This window comes from Perca flavescens, chromosome 18, assembly GCF_004354835.1.
Source record: "Perca flavescens isolate YP-PL-M2 chromosome 18, PFLA_1.0, whole genome shotgun sequence".
Taxonomy (NCBI): Eukaryota; Metazoa; Chordata; class Actinopteri; order Perciformes; family Percidae; genus Perca; species Perca flavescens.
Genome location: NC_041348.1, coordinates 15,784,464 through 15,802,839, shown reverse-complemented (window position 1 = coordinate 15,802,839; position 18,376 = coordinate 15,784,464). Strand labels below are relative to the sequence as shown.

The window sequence follows — 18,376 nt, the reverse complement described above, 5'->3', positions numbered from 1 at the left end:
ATTGATGATGTGATGATCACACAACATTGTCTCTCTCTGTGTCTCTTTGTGTGGTAGGAACACATAGAGGTTATAGAGAAACAGACATGCTCGCCCTCTCTAGAGTGTAAGCTAGTAATGATCTTAATGAGTTATGTTTATGCCATGCCTAACACTTAGCTATATAGTCAGTGGCCTCATTAGCACTCATTCTGCAAATGGTGTATACACAGTATGTGCACATAATTAGGAGGAATGCACGGGGGAGAGAAACCAGGCACCGATTTTAAAGGAATAATCACTCCATAAACAGACTCGGCTGCACTGTGGGTCATAACACACCATGAAGGGGACCGATCAAAAGGGAGATACAAGCCTGCCAAGAAGACTCCAAAGACACGAGCAAAAGGAGTAACTTAGCGTCAACCCGGTGCATCTAATCAAAGGTTTAGAGACTATGTAACCTTGGAACCTCAAACCTTCCCAGTCAACTGCAACAGTGCATTAAGAGTGCACGTTTGTCTAATAGGGCCCTACTCTGCTCTCATGGCAGCTCCCATGGGTAAAATATAAACTTCTAATGATTGCGGTACAAGGGTGCAATTTGTAAAAGTGCACAATTTATAAAAAAAGAAAAAAAAAAGGAAAGGGAATTCATTGAGTTTGCAGTGCTTTTATATGATGTGGAAGTCGTTCAGTCTAACTCATTCTTCCAGGGACATCTGATGTCAGCTCCTGCACCCGGCAGCTTGAATCCATTTGCGATGACTGTAGGCAATGGGAAATGTCACTAGATGTAAGCAAAGTGCTGTTTTTTTATGAAGTGATCTTGATGCTATTAGGGACACACTTTCATCATAATTTCTGTATAGTGAGTGCTTTAGTAAACTTTGTGCTTTATGCTTCCTGTCCTTAACACTCTGTCCACGCTGTTTAGATTTCCTTCAGGTAGAATAAACTAATTTACATACTTAATAAAGGTGAACACATTCTTTCCAATTCACTGACTCCATTGAAAAATATAAGCTGAAAGTATCTGACAAGAATGTGTGGGATTTACTAAAAAAAAAGGGAAACGTCGTAATAAGATGTTTGAATACCTAAGCATTTTTTCCTGCATAATGTACTCTACTGTCATGCTCTGTGTGTCTATAACACAATTGTGTATGCTCTGAATGTGTTTCTGTGTGTGCACCAAGAGAGTGAGTGATCAATACTCTTGAGAGAATGGTGACTGCAGGCGAAGATAAATGGTTAAGTGACAAAACTCAATCTCTTCACTCAGCACATTGCCGCACAGTGGCTGCACATTCACAGCTACAATTATGCTAAGCACTTTGGAAACACACACACACACACACACACACACACAGGTAAACAGAACTTAACACCTAAATAAACATGGGCTATTGTGCAATATCGTGTAAACACCACCAGCAGAACAATTACGGTATAGAGCACCTCTATTTCGCAGACGATCACTTTAGTCGGTATAATGAAAACTTCCAGTGCGAGCAAGTGGAAATCAGCTCATTATGCCTTGGGGAATAATGGAAACCCAGCATCCGTGTCATTGAGCCTGGTGCTGCTCCGTCATGCCTGGGAGCCGTAATCGGATGGGAAAGTAACAGTTAAAGGCCTTGAAAGTCAATAGTGGGCAACAGAATCTTCAAGAGGCAAAAAGTAGTCCGCTGTAACCAGTAACACAAGACAACTTAACAAGACTTAAAGGACAATATTTTAGTTGACTTGATCAAAGAAATACTACAAAATTAAATAATAAACATGGGCAAACAAGCATCGCTGCAACACCTTAGTACTAAGGACTTAAGTATTATTATTGATGTAATACTGCGAGAGATGAGCGATATTACAGTGACTCTGGGACCACTGGCTTATTTTGCCACAGTCTGAATAAATGTGACTGTGAATCAGCCTCAAGTTAACCACCAAATTAGGTAAATGTTCTGGGTATATATTTGGGAATACATCTAAACAGAATTTAACTCAGTGACGATTATGTTATTTCCAATTGGAATGATGGCCAAAGAATTCCAAAATGAGACCAAAGCTTAAAAAAAAAAGTTTTAAGTAGTTTCTACGTTTCTTTCTTTGGGGAATGTTATCGGTGTGTTTTTGTGGGTTTCCCTCCATAGTCTAAACATATGTATGTTTGGTACTCTAGTGTACAGTATGTTAGTCCTGTGACTGGCCTCAGAACTGGAATTGGTCCCTAGTCTGCGCTGTGGCTGCCCACTGCTGCTGAAGAGTTACAGAACAGTAGGAGGGTCAAACACAGAATGCAAACTTCCCCACAGGGATCAACAAAGTATAATTTAACGGATGTGTTACATGGTGCATTTTAAACATCAATATATTGTTGGGGCTTTGTAAATTATAGAGTGTGGTCTAGACCTACTCTATCTGTAAAGTGTCTCGAGATAACTCGTTATGATTTGATACTATAAAATTGAATTGAAATTAATAGTACAACTGCAGTAAACAAATGGCACCATGGTAAAGACGACTGTGGCTTCTTTCTCACACAGTTCCATAGAACTGTCAGTATAGTTAGCCCAAAAATAATTCAGTTCTTATGTTTCACAACCACAGTATACAACATGGTCAAGAGTAAATTTAATTTAAATAATTGTTTCTTTCAGCTTAAGTTTCAATCTTTTCTTTGCAGGCAGTGTCAGCTCCAGAAACCTTTAAATCTACACAATAGTGAGAAAAGAGGCTGTTGATTGAGGCTTTAAAAACACATCAAACACCTCGAGTAAACCCCTGAGACTTATGTTCCTATCTGCAACTCAATGACTTCGGTGTCTTGAGCGTTTGGTGTCTTATTGCTTGGGTATGAAATTATGTGATAGTGACAAGAGAACTGAAAGAGTGGGAGAGTTATTGAGACACACTTGAATTTCCCCTTGGGGATCAATAAAGTATCTATCTATCTATCTATCTATCTATCTATCTATCTATCTATGTATGTATGTATATATATATATATATTCTTATGAGAAAGACACAACAGATCTAACACTCCAACGCACACAAACATGTTAGCTTACAGCCTACATGCACATACATATAGAAAACTATCAAAAAACACATGCTTGTTAATGTAAAGTGTTTTTCTCTCTCCCTCCAACCTAATTTGCAATACAAAGCAAGCATGTGCATCATCTTGATACACACACACACACACACACACACACCCTGTCAGACATATCTGAAATTAAATATCACATGCTGTACAATGTGTGCCCTTAAAAGATAAGAGAAAGCGAGAGAGCTAAAGAAAGCACAAGAGAAATGTATGCACAGTCAAGATAGTATTGTGGACGGAGAGGCCCGAGATTTGACAAGAGTGAGACAGGCCTAAGGGGGGGGAGAAAAAAAATCTCAACAGTGTAGGAGGGAGCAACGATAGCAGAAAAAAGCAACATAATGTGGACAAAAAGAAGCAGCGTGGAGACGTATAAACACAGAACTGTCATGCCAACAAAGCAATTCATTAAACTAACAGATTTTTTTTTAAAGAATAAGGAAATGGGAAGAAAAAATAGGGAGCACACACTGGGGAAGAGAAGGAAAAAAAAAATGACAATGAATTTATAGAAAGAAACAAGGATTTTCAAGGGTTGAAAGGTTTTCTTCCCCCTTGCTTCCATCAGTGTTAGAGTAAAAGTTGCCACTACCTCATCAATAAGAGCTGAGGAAGGCAAGACCTGCAACACAACGATAACAAGCACACACTCCGGTAGAGCACACTAAAGAGGAAAAAAAACTCAAAAGAAATGACAGATAAAGAAGAAATAAGCTAAAAAAGAATGTACAACTGTCAAAGTGTAGAGCAGAGGAGAAAAAGCTGTATATATTTTAAGTTAATAGACTTGAACTTCACTTTAGGCAAGAGGTTGTGGAGTGATTACTGCCATTAGGTTGCAGCGAAGAGGTGCGTGCGTGCGTGCGTGCGTGCATGTAGTGTTGAGTATAACTTGTTGATGTGGGAGTAGGAGTGTGTGTTCTTGTGCAAAGTGCTGACCTTGAATGTCAACTGGGATACACTAATCCACTTAATAACACCACTTCTTATGCTGGCCTCTTTCCTTTTCTGTTCTTTTATTTCAACATTTCTCTTCATTCCTTCCACCTAGGCTAAAACCCATGAGAGCCACAGTCCACTCAAGGAAAAGGTCAGAACCATTTCTTCTCTTATTCTCCACCGCTCACCCCCGGACACCCCTGCCGCCACTCTCCTCTTCTTCCCCCCTACCACTTGTAATTCTGATCTCTTGTTCTGGTCTTGTTTTCCTCACTTTGTAAGAAGAAAAGGAACATACAGACATTAGCGTGCCACGGTATCCGACAATAATTTTTGCAATTTAAACAGTCAAACTACATACAATCCAAAGAGTCTAAGAGCCAGTGAATTATGTAAAAATGTCTGGCTGCAATATAATATTACACACATATATTAACACAAACACGTGTTCAAAAGACATTCACAAACAGAAGCATGAACACACATTACAGGGCTGGTTTTGGATTAAATCATAAATAAGTGGATTACTATGCTGATGAATAAAAGGATAATTATAGTTATTTTCAACCTGGGCATTATTATAACAGGCGTTTTCATCCCAGTTTGTTCCATTACGATGTCTGATTGTGTTAAAAAATGTTGCCTCTTACATCCCTGTATCTTTTTTGTATTGCCACTTTGCCACAAACAATGCTCTACATCTATGGCGCCAAATGGTGTTTGATTAAAATGGATTCTAAACACAACTCGGATTTCCAATTATTCGTGGCTTAACCTTTTCAATTCCACTGTCCCACTGGCTTGACAGTCATAATAAAATCATAGTGTGCAGCCAAACACTCATCAAACTTTATTTTAAATTCTAATAGAGATCCCAAAGTTTACAAAGATCCCAAATAAGTTAGACTGAATTTTGAGGAAAAGTGTAGAAAATTATTGAAGACATGTAGAATATTTTCATTTGATGGACGGTGCAGCCATAAAAAAGTCTTAGGTTTGAGTATTTCACTTTATTCAGCTTCAATGAAAAGCTGATGATAAATATTTCTGTGTATGTATATGAGTTCATGTTACCCGATAGATCCTGTGGAATATGATACATTTTTTAACCTTAATGTAATTTGAAAGCAAACATTTAAGGAAAACAGATGTTAAGGGACTGTGTAAAGTTGAATAAACATGTTAGCTTATCTAAAATAAGCTAGTTAGAAAGCAGTAACACATTTCATGTCATGTGAGATGTAAAGAGATGTAAAGGAATTGGTGACATTGCTGCTTTGTTTCCTAAATAAACATTTTTAAGTGGGTTAGTTTGGGCTCAGGTTCAGCGCTTACCAGATGACACACTCCTTTATACTTTTACAGAGCAGGACATACTGCTTGTTCCATAATAACTTTATACAGTCCAATCCAATCCACTTTATTTATATAGCAGATTTTAACAAACACAAGGTTTCCAAAGTGCTGCACAAAAGATAAAACAAAGTAAATAGATAACACAATAAAAGCAGAGGTACCCAATATAAAATAAATGCAATAAAAAACAATTTAAATTGAATTAAATAAGTAAACATCCATTAAAATAAGCAAATATGCACATAACATCAACACTCTACCTGGTGTTAAAAGCCAAAAGAAAAGAGGTAGGTTTTAAGAAGAGTTTTAAAATTAGACAGAGAGGAGGCCTGTCTAATGTGCAGAGGCAGTCCGTTCCAAAGTTTTGGAGCTGCAACGGCAAACGCTCGATCCCCTCTGAGCTTGAGCCTAGCTTTAGGCACCATCAGGAGCAGCTGGTCAGCTGACCTGAGAGATCGGCTAGGAGTGTAGGGATGCAGCAGCTCAGAGAGGTAAGGTGGGGCAAGGCCATTCAAGGCTTTAAAAACAAATAAAATAATTTTAAAATGAACCCTGAAATGGACAGGCAACCAGTGGAGTGAAGCTAAAATAGGTGAAATGTGTTCATACTTTCTTGTGCGAGTTAAAAGACGTGCAGCAGCATTTTGAACCAGTTGAAGACGAGCAATGGAGGACCCACTAGCCCCTATGTAAAGTGCATTACAGTAATCCAACAGAGTAGTCACAAAGGCATGGATTACTGTCTCAAAATCTTGTCTCTGAAGGATTGGTTTTATTTTTGCCAGCTGCCTTAACTGAAAAAAGCTAGACTTCACCACAGCTTTAATCTGGCTGTCAAATTTGAGATCACAGTCCACTTTTACCCCCCATTTTTTTACAATTGGCTTGCGATACTGTGCCAGAGAACCCAGATCAACTAGAGGAGTGGTCACAGAAGTACCACCAAAGACCATGACTTCTGTCTTTTCTTCATTAAAATTTAGAAAATTCAGACATTCAAGCTTTAATGTCATGTAAACACTCTAGCAGTGGGTTAACAGAGTAGGACTCTGTTTTTTTGAGGTGGACGTAGATCTGGCTGTCATCAGCATAACAGTGAAAGGAAATCCCATGTTTCCTAAGAATGGAACCAAGAGGGAGTAGATAAATAGAAAATAAAAGAGAGCCGAGCACAGAGCCCTGTGATACCCCACATGAGAGAGGAGCAGTGGAGGACACCGAGTCATCAAGGCTTACACAGAAAGTCCGATGTGAGCAGCAGCTTGAAAAAGTACAGGCATATGATCCGAGAAAAAAGCGTCACAGACCACCAGGTTAAAAACAGGCAAACCATAAGATAAAACAAGATCAAGTGTGTGACCACGTTCATGTGTAGGCCCAAGACTGCACAAGATTAAAAGAGTCAATGAGGTTTAAAAAGTCATGCGCCAAAGGGTTTTCAGGGCAACACACATGAATATTACAATCTCCAACAATAAGGAGCCGGTCATATTTAGGCATAATTTCAGCCAAAAACACAGAATATTCTGGTAAAAAGTCTCTGTTGTATTTGGGTGGCCGGTAGACCACAGCACACAGAACCGAGTTAGAATGCCCCAGCTCAAACAAACTGAGTTCAAAGCTGGTGAAGGATGACGGCGATAACTGTTTACATTTAAAGTCACTCTTAAAAACAGTCGCAATTCCTCCTCCACGGCCAGACGTCCGAGGAGAATTAAAAAAGCAGCACTCATCTGGTAAAAGGTCGGCGAAAACACTGGACTCACCAACACTCAGCCAGGTCTTGGAGATAAAAAGGAAATCCAGTTCCCGGGATATGAAGAAATCCTTAAGGATAAATGATTTATTCACAAGCGATCTGGCGTTTACCAGGCCAAACCTGGCAAGAGCTGGCGGGTCAGGGCGAACAGCCGACAAGGAGGCCCGACACAGAGGCCGCAGGTTCCCCAGATTGACTCCGCGCCAGCGAAGACAAGGAGAGCGAAGACGAGGAGAGCAGGGTCGGCGGGGCCGGAACAATAGCTAATACAGCTCAAACTATTATCTTAATATCCTCCTTACTGATAATACCCAGCTATTTTTTCTCCTCTCTGTGTTATCGTCATGTTTGGCAGTCAGCGCTTATTTGAAATTCAAGTTAAAACAATGTATCTTTTCATCCTTTAGAAACTCTTTTGTCATTACCTGATGTTGAGAGCGTAGTTAAAGCCTTTGTTTCATATAACATGTATTGTTGTATTTCTCTCGTCTTCACTTGGAGGAGAATTGAAACTTACACCTCCCACCTCAGCATACTGTACTACCCAATACCTCCAATTCATGCAACCACCCACACACATAATTGGTGTTCCATGCTAACCTGGTAGAGAGTGTGGTTCTTGTCCTTGAAGCAAGGTATGAGGAGGGAGTAGATCTGCAGGGAGTAATAGTAGGCAGCCAGCTGGAGCGACAAGGCAGAGTGACACTGCTTCTCAAAACACCTGTTGGCATCTAGTACCTGGATGGAAAGATATGCAAATGAAAATATACTCCACTTCCTTGATTCCAATACTTAACCTGTTCAACTAAAAATATCGCAAAGTTCAGTTCATAATGTCCAAAAATAAGCAGTTCAGTAGACCAAACCCTGTGTTCATTGTGTCAACCTCAGTCAGTTTGTCATAACGCCAGTCTTATGCGAGTGCAGTCAACAAGCTCTCAAAGTAATAGCTATGTAATATCCACTCCAGCAGTTTAGTATTACACTGAATATGGTGCAAGTATTTAAGACTCATGAGGGATTTCAGTTCTGCCACTTGAACACAATCTACAGCAGTAGGTTTCTTTGTCTTATATTTCATTTTCTTAGCTAACACAACACACTGACTGCTGACTGATATTGCATTGTAGGAATGCTTATAGTATGTGTGAATGTTGTTTGACTTGAGGGAGACATGAAACTATGTGAGATATAAAGTGTCCTGTATTCTATGACAATCAATCCAAGACCGTCACAATGTCATGCTTTTGATGAACTGCTACTGTTATAAGTCATTCAGGAACACTACTCCAGTGCCTTTTAAGTGCAACTTTGATTTCACAGACTGATGATGCAAACTGTCTAACACAATAGCTCATCTTAAAAAGTTAAGGGATCAGTAGAGGATATAGATTCACTCAGCCATTTGCCAGAATGGGTGAGTGAAATACAATCATACTTAAATTACCAGAACCTGTTTCTATGTGTCTAAAAGTGTGTGTGTGTGTGTGTGTGTGTGTGTGTGTGTGTGTGTGTGTGTGTGTATATGACTGTGTGTCAACCTACCTGAGGCAGGGCCAGTAAGTAGGACAGAGCCAGCATTATGTCCCTGGGAAATGCATCGTTGGCCAGCTGCAGCAAAACTGGAAAAGGATGGAGGGATGGAGAGAGAGAGAGAGACAGAGAGAGCGAAAGAGAGAGGAGGGAAAGAAATTTTTTTTACTAAAAGGCACTGAGGATTAACATCCAACCTTCCCCTCTTGGACGAGATTCATCCATCCCACGTTTGCTGAATACAGACGACAGTGCCTGTCAGAATACACCTCTCTGTGCCAGACAAAAGAGAGGGACGGTAAAAATAGAGGGATATGAGAAGAAAAGTGGGAGACAAAGTCAAGAAGCATCATTAAAAAAAACTGACTACTTGGATTCTGTCCATCTTCTCGCTGGGCTAATGCGTGCGTGTCTGTGTGCGTGTGTTTGCATACGCTGTGTACAAATGTCTGTGGTTGTGCGTGCATGTCTGCGCGTGTATGTGCGCGCGTATGGTGTCTTGCGCAGGGATTATTCATTATTCAAAGAGTAAGTACATGCCCACTTCTAATAAGTGCTCTCCAGATGAATCCAAACTTTATATAAGTGCACTTTAAAGTTGATTCCCCTGAATGTCTGACAGGCAGAGGAGTTTGATTATAAGAATCCCAAATTATCTTTGTTTAACTGGTTTTGACCTTTCTGTTTGAAACACTAATCTGGCCGAGCAGGTCATTGTTCCGGTGCCGCTGGAGGGTCTGCCGGATGTCCATCATTTTTGGGAAACATCCTCTGAGATAGAACAGACAATCAAATTATATTTATCTTCTCTTTTTTTGAGTCAAATTGTCATCACACACTCAACAGCCATTTTAATTCCAGAGCACGCCTCCCAACGCGCACGTTTCACCAAAACAAGTTCCTTCTCGAGTCTATTTTGCAGAGGCACCGTACCTGCATCTGGCACTTAGCGCTGCCCAAGAAGATTGTGAATGGTATGAAAAAAAATGCCAATAAATCAGAGCATGTTTTTCTCCTATTCTGGAATGTTGCGTATGTACTTTCTGCCACTAGGAGTCTCTCAATCAAAACAACAACAAACGATGAACTTTGATGATGCTGTAAAGTAGCGTGGGATCATGGGAGTTGTTGTCTTCATTGTTAAACAACCGACATGGGGCGGCCTCTAGCTCACCCAGTAAGAGCATTCGCCCCATGTTGGTTGTTTCCTGCGTGTCATCCCCCATCTCTCTCCCCCTTTCCGGTCTATCCACTGTCAATAAAGGGAAAACCCCCCAAAAATATTCTTTAAAAAAATAAATAAAAAAATTGCCAATTAAAATCTATCTGATGTGAATCCGGCAGAAATAATGTTCACAGACGAGTTAATGTATTTAAGTTGTATTCACGTTATGTTTAGTCACATTTATTTACGTTAGGTCATGTCATTCTAATGAAATAGCTGCAGTATTTCCCCACAGAATCCGATTCTATTTGTGATGGTAGCTGACCGTTGGGGGGACATGGACCTTTACTTAGCCGCTGTAGTAACACAAATTCAGGCGAGGTCGGATCCCAGAACGCCCCGATTCCCCCGCCGGATCAGCAAACATTCTGTTGCTGGTTAGACCCAGGAGGCTGGGGTTTGCGCTGGCTGAATTTAGTTGTTACTGTACAGCGGCATACTGGAGGTCTGTCTCCGGAGCTGTTGTGATCCTCCTGGCAAAGTTTTCTAGTTCCGGGGAGGTGAGGCAGAGGGAGCGCAGAGGGAGCGCGGGGTGTCAAATGACATCACTAGTGGATTGTTACAAACAGACATGCAATTAATGAAACAAAAGTCTGCTGTGTGGCAGAACAAATGCTGTATAACGGTTACTACTGTAAGTGTAATTCTGTGACATTGTATGATTTACAATTACTCTCTTACATTTCATCTCACCCAAAAGTTAGAGCAACTAAGGATATGATGCCATTGATAGGTGACCAAATGTAATTTACTTTTACCTTGAATAAAACTAAACATTTATCTATGTTTGAACACTGTTGGAAACCTTTGGTATAATGTAAATTCACAGCATTTAACATCACCGTTTTAAGAGATTTCAATGCAGACATGTTACATATTATACCTAAAACTGTTGAGAACAAACAAAAAATAATACAAAATGTGTGCCAATGGACACAAATCAAACTGAAATTTCACCTCACAAAGAAAACAAAAACTATTCTAACAGTGTTTATTTGGGCATTGATCTATGGGACAATAGTATGCATCGAGTTAAAACAAGGTTGAACAATCAAGTATTTTTTAGTATGCATACTGATTTTAGTACACTTGATTTTGTCCGTTTTTTCCCATTTTTTTTAAAACTCAGAAACATGCTTAGAGTTAGTTAGTAATATGGAATTGGGACACGGCCCATTTTTTCGGTGTCCCTAGGGCTGACGGGATTTGGAGTCTAGACGGAGCTTTGGGCAGAGGGATGGACTTTTATCCCAAACTGCTGGCCATATGGACGCATCAGGCAGACACAAGGATGCATAATCACACACATACCATTATGATTAAACGTAGATGAACACCAAACACTGTAAACACACAGACCCCCTTAGTTAATCACTCTCTAACTCGCTCACTCACAGTTGGTGAGAGCAGAGAGAAGCAGAGGCAGACAGAACGACTTTGTAGTCTCAGACCAAAAGAGAACAAAAGCCTGTGTTGGTGATAAGAGCCTGAGACAAAATGGAACAGAGTGGAGAAAAGTGGAGCATGGACACTGGGAGAGAGGCGGGGGCAAAGGGAGACATATACTGTAGAACAAAATGCACACGAAAACTCATATGTGCACACACGGGCCAATAGCTTACAGATACAGCTGGAGGTTCGGTGTGTGCATGTGTGAGCAGGGCTGGAATGATGTGACAGCTTAAAGAGCCGTAACGGCTTTCTTAAGCAGAGTGCCCACCCTTCTCCTTTTCCCGTGCCCCCCTCCTCCCCCCCCGGGGTTTCAATGAGCTACACCTCAGGATGAGCTGATTACACGCCTCTCTAAAGCTACTGATACCATCGGGACAGGAATTACCAGAGGGGTAAACACACACACACAGACTAGATAACCCTGACTTAAAAGCATACAGTATTTCTGCTTGTGAGGGAGAGAGTGATAAAGAGACACCACGTAGAGGAGTGTGGGTTCGTGAGACTGTGCGTCTTTGTGCATGTGTGTGCCTCCAAACATACATACACACTCCTGCTCCTGTGTCAGCTAAATCGGGCACATTGTTAGTGGGATAGTGTGACAGTGACTTATTACTATTTCACCTGTGAAGGCAGTGTGAACTGATTATGGCCTGGTCAACATGCGGCCAATGGCAGCACTCCATGCTGTTTGTGTTTGTGTGTGTGTGTGTGTGTGTGTGTGTGTGTGTGTTTCCCCTCAGCACCTTACTCAGCTCAATCCCATTGAGTTACTTTCCACTTGTGTCATCATTAATTACCTCCACCTTATCTGGGCCAGGTGAAAAAATCAATATATTTATTTTCTTAAAGGCCATCTCTTAGTCTGTTTTTTGAGGACAGCCAGTGTGGCAGGCCGATACGAGAGTCATTAATCGAAGGGTTGTTATCGGACGTGATGCCGTTCAGACCGGCTTTTCTTTCTCGACACGTCGCACTCAGCGGCAGCTCCGAAGGGAAGGTGACTTTTAAGAAGAGAGATATTCATTTGAAAGACAACAGCAGTGAGAAAGAGAGAGAGGATTTGGTAGAATGTATGTGTGTGTGTGTGAGTGTGTGTGAGAGAGAAAGAGAGAGAAAGAGAGAGAGAGAGAGAGAGAGAGAGAGAGAGATGTGTGTGTATGCATATCTACGCATTAGCAATCCATGGTCAAAGTGTGCGTCTCGCATTCCTCAGTCTCCCTGTATTAGTATTCACACACACATACATTTGCTCTTTATTTTTTTTTCGTAGTGGCATTGATTTTGGCGAGCAGCTGTGATCCATCACGCAGCATGGCCTTGATGTTTTGACTTGATGCAATCTCTCTGGTATCGCTGTGGTGACGCGTCATTATTTACTGTTGCCGTGGGATGCCTGGGAATACATTAATTAATCAATGTGAGGCTATTCTTCCCATGTTGTCCCCTAGTCCACCACATATGGGCTCCCTGGCTAGACAGATGAGGAGAAGAAAGGACAGGAGGAAGGGAGAGGAGCGAACCACACTGCGCTTTCTGCAAACACCCCAGCTTCACTGAGACAGGGCACAAAGAAACCGGTCAAGTTACACAACACTCACTCAATCTATCTTTAACACTTAGAAAGCACTTTCTAAGTGTTTATTTTTTACAATTTGTGACATTTCTAAATTCAGGAAAAGCTCATTAGCCGACGTGCGACAGTTTGCTAAATCAATGTAACTATGGGTCACAAAATATTCCAACTGCACTACAAAAGCTTGTGAAATTAAGATGGATATTTAGGCCCTGATTTGCCCAAAAGTTGCACTAAACTTGCACTACATGTTTTGATCAGTATTTCTACACATCCAAAACGTTCAACTTCTTTGCTCACACTGTATGGATTAAAACGCTGGCAGTCACACTGAACTTAGAAATGGAAGCCTCGATTGGTTTTGCCCATTGACAAATTCAACAAAGTTAAATTAAACAAGATGGCTGTGTCCTCAAAAATGTTGACAACAAAGAGAAAGGAAGCCTTACATTGTGCAATGGTTGAAGTCAAAATGAAAAGTCCGAAGGGACAGGCACGACCCACCTCTGATTGGCTAGTACTCGTTGCCTTCGTTGGTTAGGTTTAGGCAAGAATATCAGGGTAAGCCGATCAGAGGGAGAGCAGGTCATGCCTCTGCCCGTCCCTCCTGACCATCCGTTCTAGCATCAACCTTGTGCAATTCTACTATGAAGAGAAAGCATGAAGAAAAATGAAAAATATGGAGCTGCAGATGGCTGGTAGATGCAGAAAATATGGTCTGCCTGTTCTGCAGCAAAGTTCAATTTTATTTCTATCACAGCACTGTCTCAGTGGCAACAACCCGTAAAGCACTACGATGTTATTTAAAACAATCTCACTACAGTCTATAACAGATTTTATGAGAGCAGGCGTGGGAATCCGGACCGTGGAACATCTCAAGCTGTGTGACAGCCGACTTAAAGTGACCGATCTGGCAGAAATTCAACCTGAAGTCTGGGGTTACCAATCTGCAATTAAAATATTCAGTATGTGGTATCATTAATATTTATATCTACACTTTATCTTGACAAGTACCTGTGGGTGTCACTGTGGGTGTAACTATGTGTCATTTGTGTTTCTGAATGCTTACCCTCCGTAGCAGGAAACAGGGTTTTTCCTTCAGTTTTGGCCTCAGCCATTTTGCTGGTCCTCAGCAAAACCTCAGCAAAGTTTTCCTGAGGCATGTCTTTGTAGGACGAGTACACATCTAGACTCTGAGAGCGAGAACAGAGAAGAGAGAGTGATGAATGACTACCTAATGCTACTCACTGTTACGAGGGAATCCCAACACTTAGAAGAGCAGATCAGAAAATGACACACAGAAATGTGATTAAGGTGACTGTGATTAAGGATCCGACAGATGAGAGATGGAGTAAACAAATGAACTTCAGAGCTAAATAAAGCCTTTTAAGACGGAGCCTGTTGATTCATTTATAGGATTCTGTCTGAGAGGTGAACAATGAGATCTGAGATCTCGCCAGCCCCAGAGCTGTCGCTTCAACATGCAATGTTTCCCGTCTATCTTTGCCGCTCTCACTCTATCCATCTTTCTGTCTTGTTGCATTTGTCTCTCTTTGTCTCTCAATCAGCCTCTCCTACCTCCCTCCCTCCCCACTTCCGTCATTGGAACAGTTAAGGTAAGAACCAATCCCATTGATCAGGCGGCTCATAGACAGATGGACGTGGGGAGCCATTATTGGTAGATGGATGATGGAAGATGGATGAATGCTGGGGATGGAGCGGAGGAAGGGATTTGGAGAGGCCTATTAAAATGTCATGAGAAGAGATGTATCGGCCTTCTCTGTTTCCCCTTGCATCCACTCTTTTAGCTATCCACATGATTTGTGTCTGGGAGTAAAAAGCCCAGTCCTAGCCCAGGGCGACCATTTTCTAGGCATAAAGGTCAAACTACTCCTTTTCTTACTTTCGTCTTTTCTACTTCCATAACTCCTTCTGTCAACATCCTTTGCTTTTGAAGTTTTATGGTATTCATCTCTGCCCCTCAATCTAATATATAGTACTTCTTCTGTTAGTGTTATATTTCCAACCACATCTCCAATTTTGTTCGCTGTTATTGTACCATCACTCTTTAGTTTATCCATCTTTCCCTGAAAAGCACTATTAGCACTTCCAAAAATGCTTTTGGCATTTAAAGTACTTAGTCCGAAATCAATATTCATTTTGAAGGAATTCCTAAGTCATAGGAGAAAATAAATCTAATTAAATCATAAACCTACTCTGGCATTTTTTTTTTTGTAATTTACTACGGTGACCCGAGGTAAAAACAGGAGAAAAAAAGGACAACAGGGATGCAAATGGAAGAAAAATAATGAGCTATAAGACACACTAGTCTTCAGCCACTCACCAGTTCTACACAGGGATCATCAATGAGTTCCTGATAAAAAGGGCTACAGCCTTGACGCTGCAGGTTGGAGTTCTCACACGCCCCATCTTGAGTAGTGGCTCCTACACCGTGACCCTGAGGATCCATCAAAACATCATTAAACTTTCACAACATGCCCACAGCACTGTCATCTCTCTCTGTCCCAAAGCTCACATCCTCTCGGTTTTTCTCTTGCCTAAGAAACTTGCGACCACGAGCCGCCCTCCCAAATCGCTGCTGAGACCAGAGACGCCATCAATCCCCACCCCGGCGGCCGCCGAGGCAGTCCAGCCGCCAGCAACCGCCAGATTATGAAATATTCAACAGGCGGGCCAATTAATTATGCAAGAGATGAGCTTTTGATTGGTTGTTTTTTAGATGAGGCCTATAAAGTCTGTGAGCAAGAGCGTGTGAGATATGGCGACAGGGGCTGACATGTAACTGTGCCTTTTCACACACACACACACACACACACACACACACACACACACACACACACACACACACACACACACACACACACACACACACACACCACTCACTCAGAACCAGTAGTTATAAAAAAAAAAAAAAACATGCATAAAGCAAATCATTGCTCTGTTATTGTTGGCTGCTTGATCATGCCTTTTACAGCACACTACTGTCAATTCAACACATAAAAACCACACACACAACAGAAGTTAGTTCATTACTTAATTCATTAGGCCCTTTATTGCCCCTGACATAGAAAACCAGATCACATAAATGAAAAGTAAAACAGCCAAAGTGTTCTTACTTGCAGCGGCCGAAGGTAGTTGAGTGATTCCTTCCACCAGCGGTGGTCGCTGACTGCGGTCAGTACAGCTTTGGTGGTCAGTCCTGTAGTGGTCAGCACCTTCATGGTCTTAGCTGTAGTCCTGTGCAGCAGGTCCCCCGCTGCCCCCACAGGGGAGCCTACAGAGGGAGCGCAGGCCTGGGGCCAAGCGGATGACAGAGGTAACAGGATGGATATAAAAAAAAAAAAAAAAAAAAAAAAAAAAAAAACATGACGGCCACGTTAATCTAGTGTGTCACTCTCGTATCTTTGTGGTAGTAGAAGCTCTATTACTTGAAAACATCCCGCATTAGTACAGAATCCTCTGAACGCTTCTTTTCCTTACAAATGAAAAAGCAGGGGTTCTCTGATCGCTACATCTGTAATGTTATATTGGACCAAAGGACAAACTGGGAGCTGTGGACCCTTGAGTACCCTTGAGTAAGGTCAAATAGTATATGTGGTATTAAACATGGTTGTGTTCTGTTTTTTATTAGGTACTTGAGAGGAGCACTTTAATAAGCATAGGGCTCTTTGTGTTGTTTGTGTTCTGCGCAAGGGAATTGCCCAGCCAGCCCTGTGTGAGATACATACAGTTAATATTTGTACAGAAAATGTGCCAAAAAGTCACATAGTAAGCACTAGGTTGTGTAGTACGTTAGTGTGGAGCAGATTCATTACACTAAAAACTGCTCGATGGCATTTTAAGCGCCCAACGTCTCCTTCCAGGCAGCACTGCCACCGTAGACTTCAAGGCACCTAACCCTAACCTTAACCCTAACCATAACATTGCCTAATCGACTTCAAGGCAGCGCTACGAACGTTGACTTCCAGGGACCCTAACCCTAACCTTGCATTCATTCTCCCTTGTGGGGGGAGGAGCTTGGGAGACTGTTTTGGGCTTTAGTGGAAAGGGGGGAGGGACTGAGAAGTTGTCGAAGTCCTGGATCTTCACAATCCCACCTACAGCACCTATAAGTGTAAAACACGTAATGTTACTGTTTTATGGGGGGTTATGTGCCACACTGTTTTAAACTTCTGCTGGTTGACTGGGAATGGCTTCCAGTCTAGAAATAGTCTGGCACATAACCCCCATTAAACGGGAATTTGTTAATTTGGGTTTCTGTACAGATTAAAGAAACCACATATAATGTTTTAACTAGTGAACTTCAGAAGTGCTGGTAGGTTGTTGTGTTAGCTCTGGACAGAGCCAATCAGCTTCCTGCTGTAACTTCATGTTTGACAGTCAGACATAAGAGTGGAATCAATCTTCTCATCTAACTAAGTTTTCATTATTATTTAAATCAACAAAATTTAACAAAGGAATGGTGCATTGTACTGTCAATTACATTCTTGGGGTATTTTTGAAACCGTGCCAACAGTTTTCATGGTATGTTGGTTGCTGCACAACTGAAAAGGATTTTAAAACCAAATTTAGAGGGCTAGTGGGCCGGGGCCAAATCGTTTAGTGCCTTTCATCAATACTTTATTTGGCAGGGGATTGAGGGTCAGGGAATGAAAGGAACCCAAACACACATACACTCAAGATGTTTGAAGAAAAAAACACACACACACACACACACACACACACACACACACACACACACACACACACACACACACACACACACACACACACACACACACACACACACACACACACACACACACACACACACACACACACACACACACACACATCTAGGGCTTAAATATACACGAGTGAGGGGTAGGGACATCAATACAACACTAAAATGACAACAGACAATTTCAAATGAGCAGCCATCCACACACAAAGGGGATGCAATGCAAGTCATGAAACATTAACAACCACTCAAGGCATCATAAAGCTGGTGGTGCTGAAGGGGAGGAGAAGGGGAGGCATAAATAAACCAAGCGAGCAGAGCAACCTTAACATTAGATTTACACCTCATCAAATATGGAGCAATAGGAAAACACACAAACCAAAAAAAAAAAAAAAAGTACAGCGACACACCCACACAGGGATAGCAGAAGAGAGTACAACTCAGACAAAGAGCGAGCACATTAACACGCAGGAAAACCATACGGAGAACAACACACGCAAACCTTTACAGAGTCGGTCTCGTCGGCCTCTCGTCCACTCTCAGTAATAACAGGCTCCATTTGATAGTTAACTGCCTGGTACAAAACCTAGAGGGCAAAAATAGAGAGGAAGAAGGAAAACAAAAGATGAGACTTGTTAGATTATTATACAACCTGCTATTTGAGCAGAGAAATGTCATTGGATACGTGGATAAATTGAAATGTT

At 41.5% G+C, this 18,376-nt stretch overlaps 1 protein-coding gene across 1 annotated transcript in view; it reads right to left on the bottom strand.

Annotated features, from left to right (window-relative positions):
- The window catches only part of nbas (NBAS subunit of NRZ tethering complex), a 169,007-nt gene that overhangs the window by 70,094 nt on the left and 80,537 nt on the right, over positions 1 to 18,376 (bottom strand). The window contains exons 36-41 of the mRNA XM_028604439.1: positions 18,175 to 18,258; positions 16,069 to 16,245; positions 15,276 to 15,389; positions 14,001 to 14,124; positions 8,691 to 8,767; positions 7,746 to 7,883 (exon numbers count right to left, since the gene is read on the bottom strand). Of these exons, the coding sequence (XP_028460240.1) occupies positions 7,746 to 7,883; positions 8,691 to 8,767; positions 14,001 to 14,124; positions 15,276 to 15,389; positions 16,069 to 16,245; positions 18,175 to 18,258 (714 nt within the window). The remainder of the gene's footprint in view (positions 1 to 7,745; positions 7,884 to 8,690; positions 8,768 to 14,000; positions 14,125 to 15,275; positions 15,390 to 16,068; positions 16,246 to 18,174; positions 18,259 to 18,376) is intronic.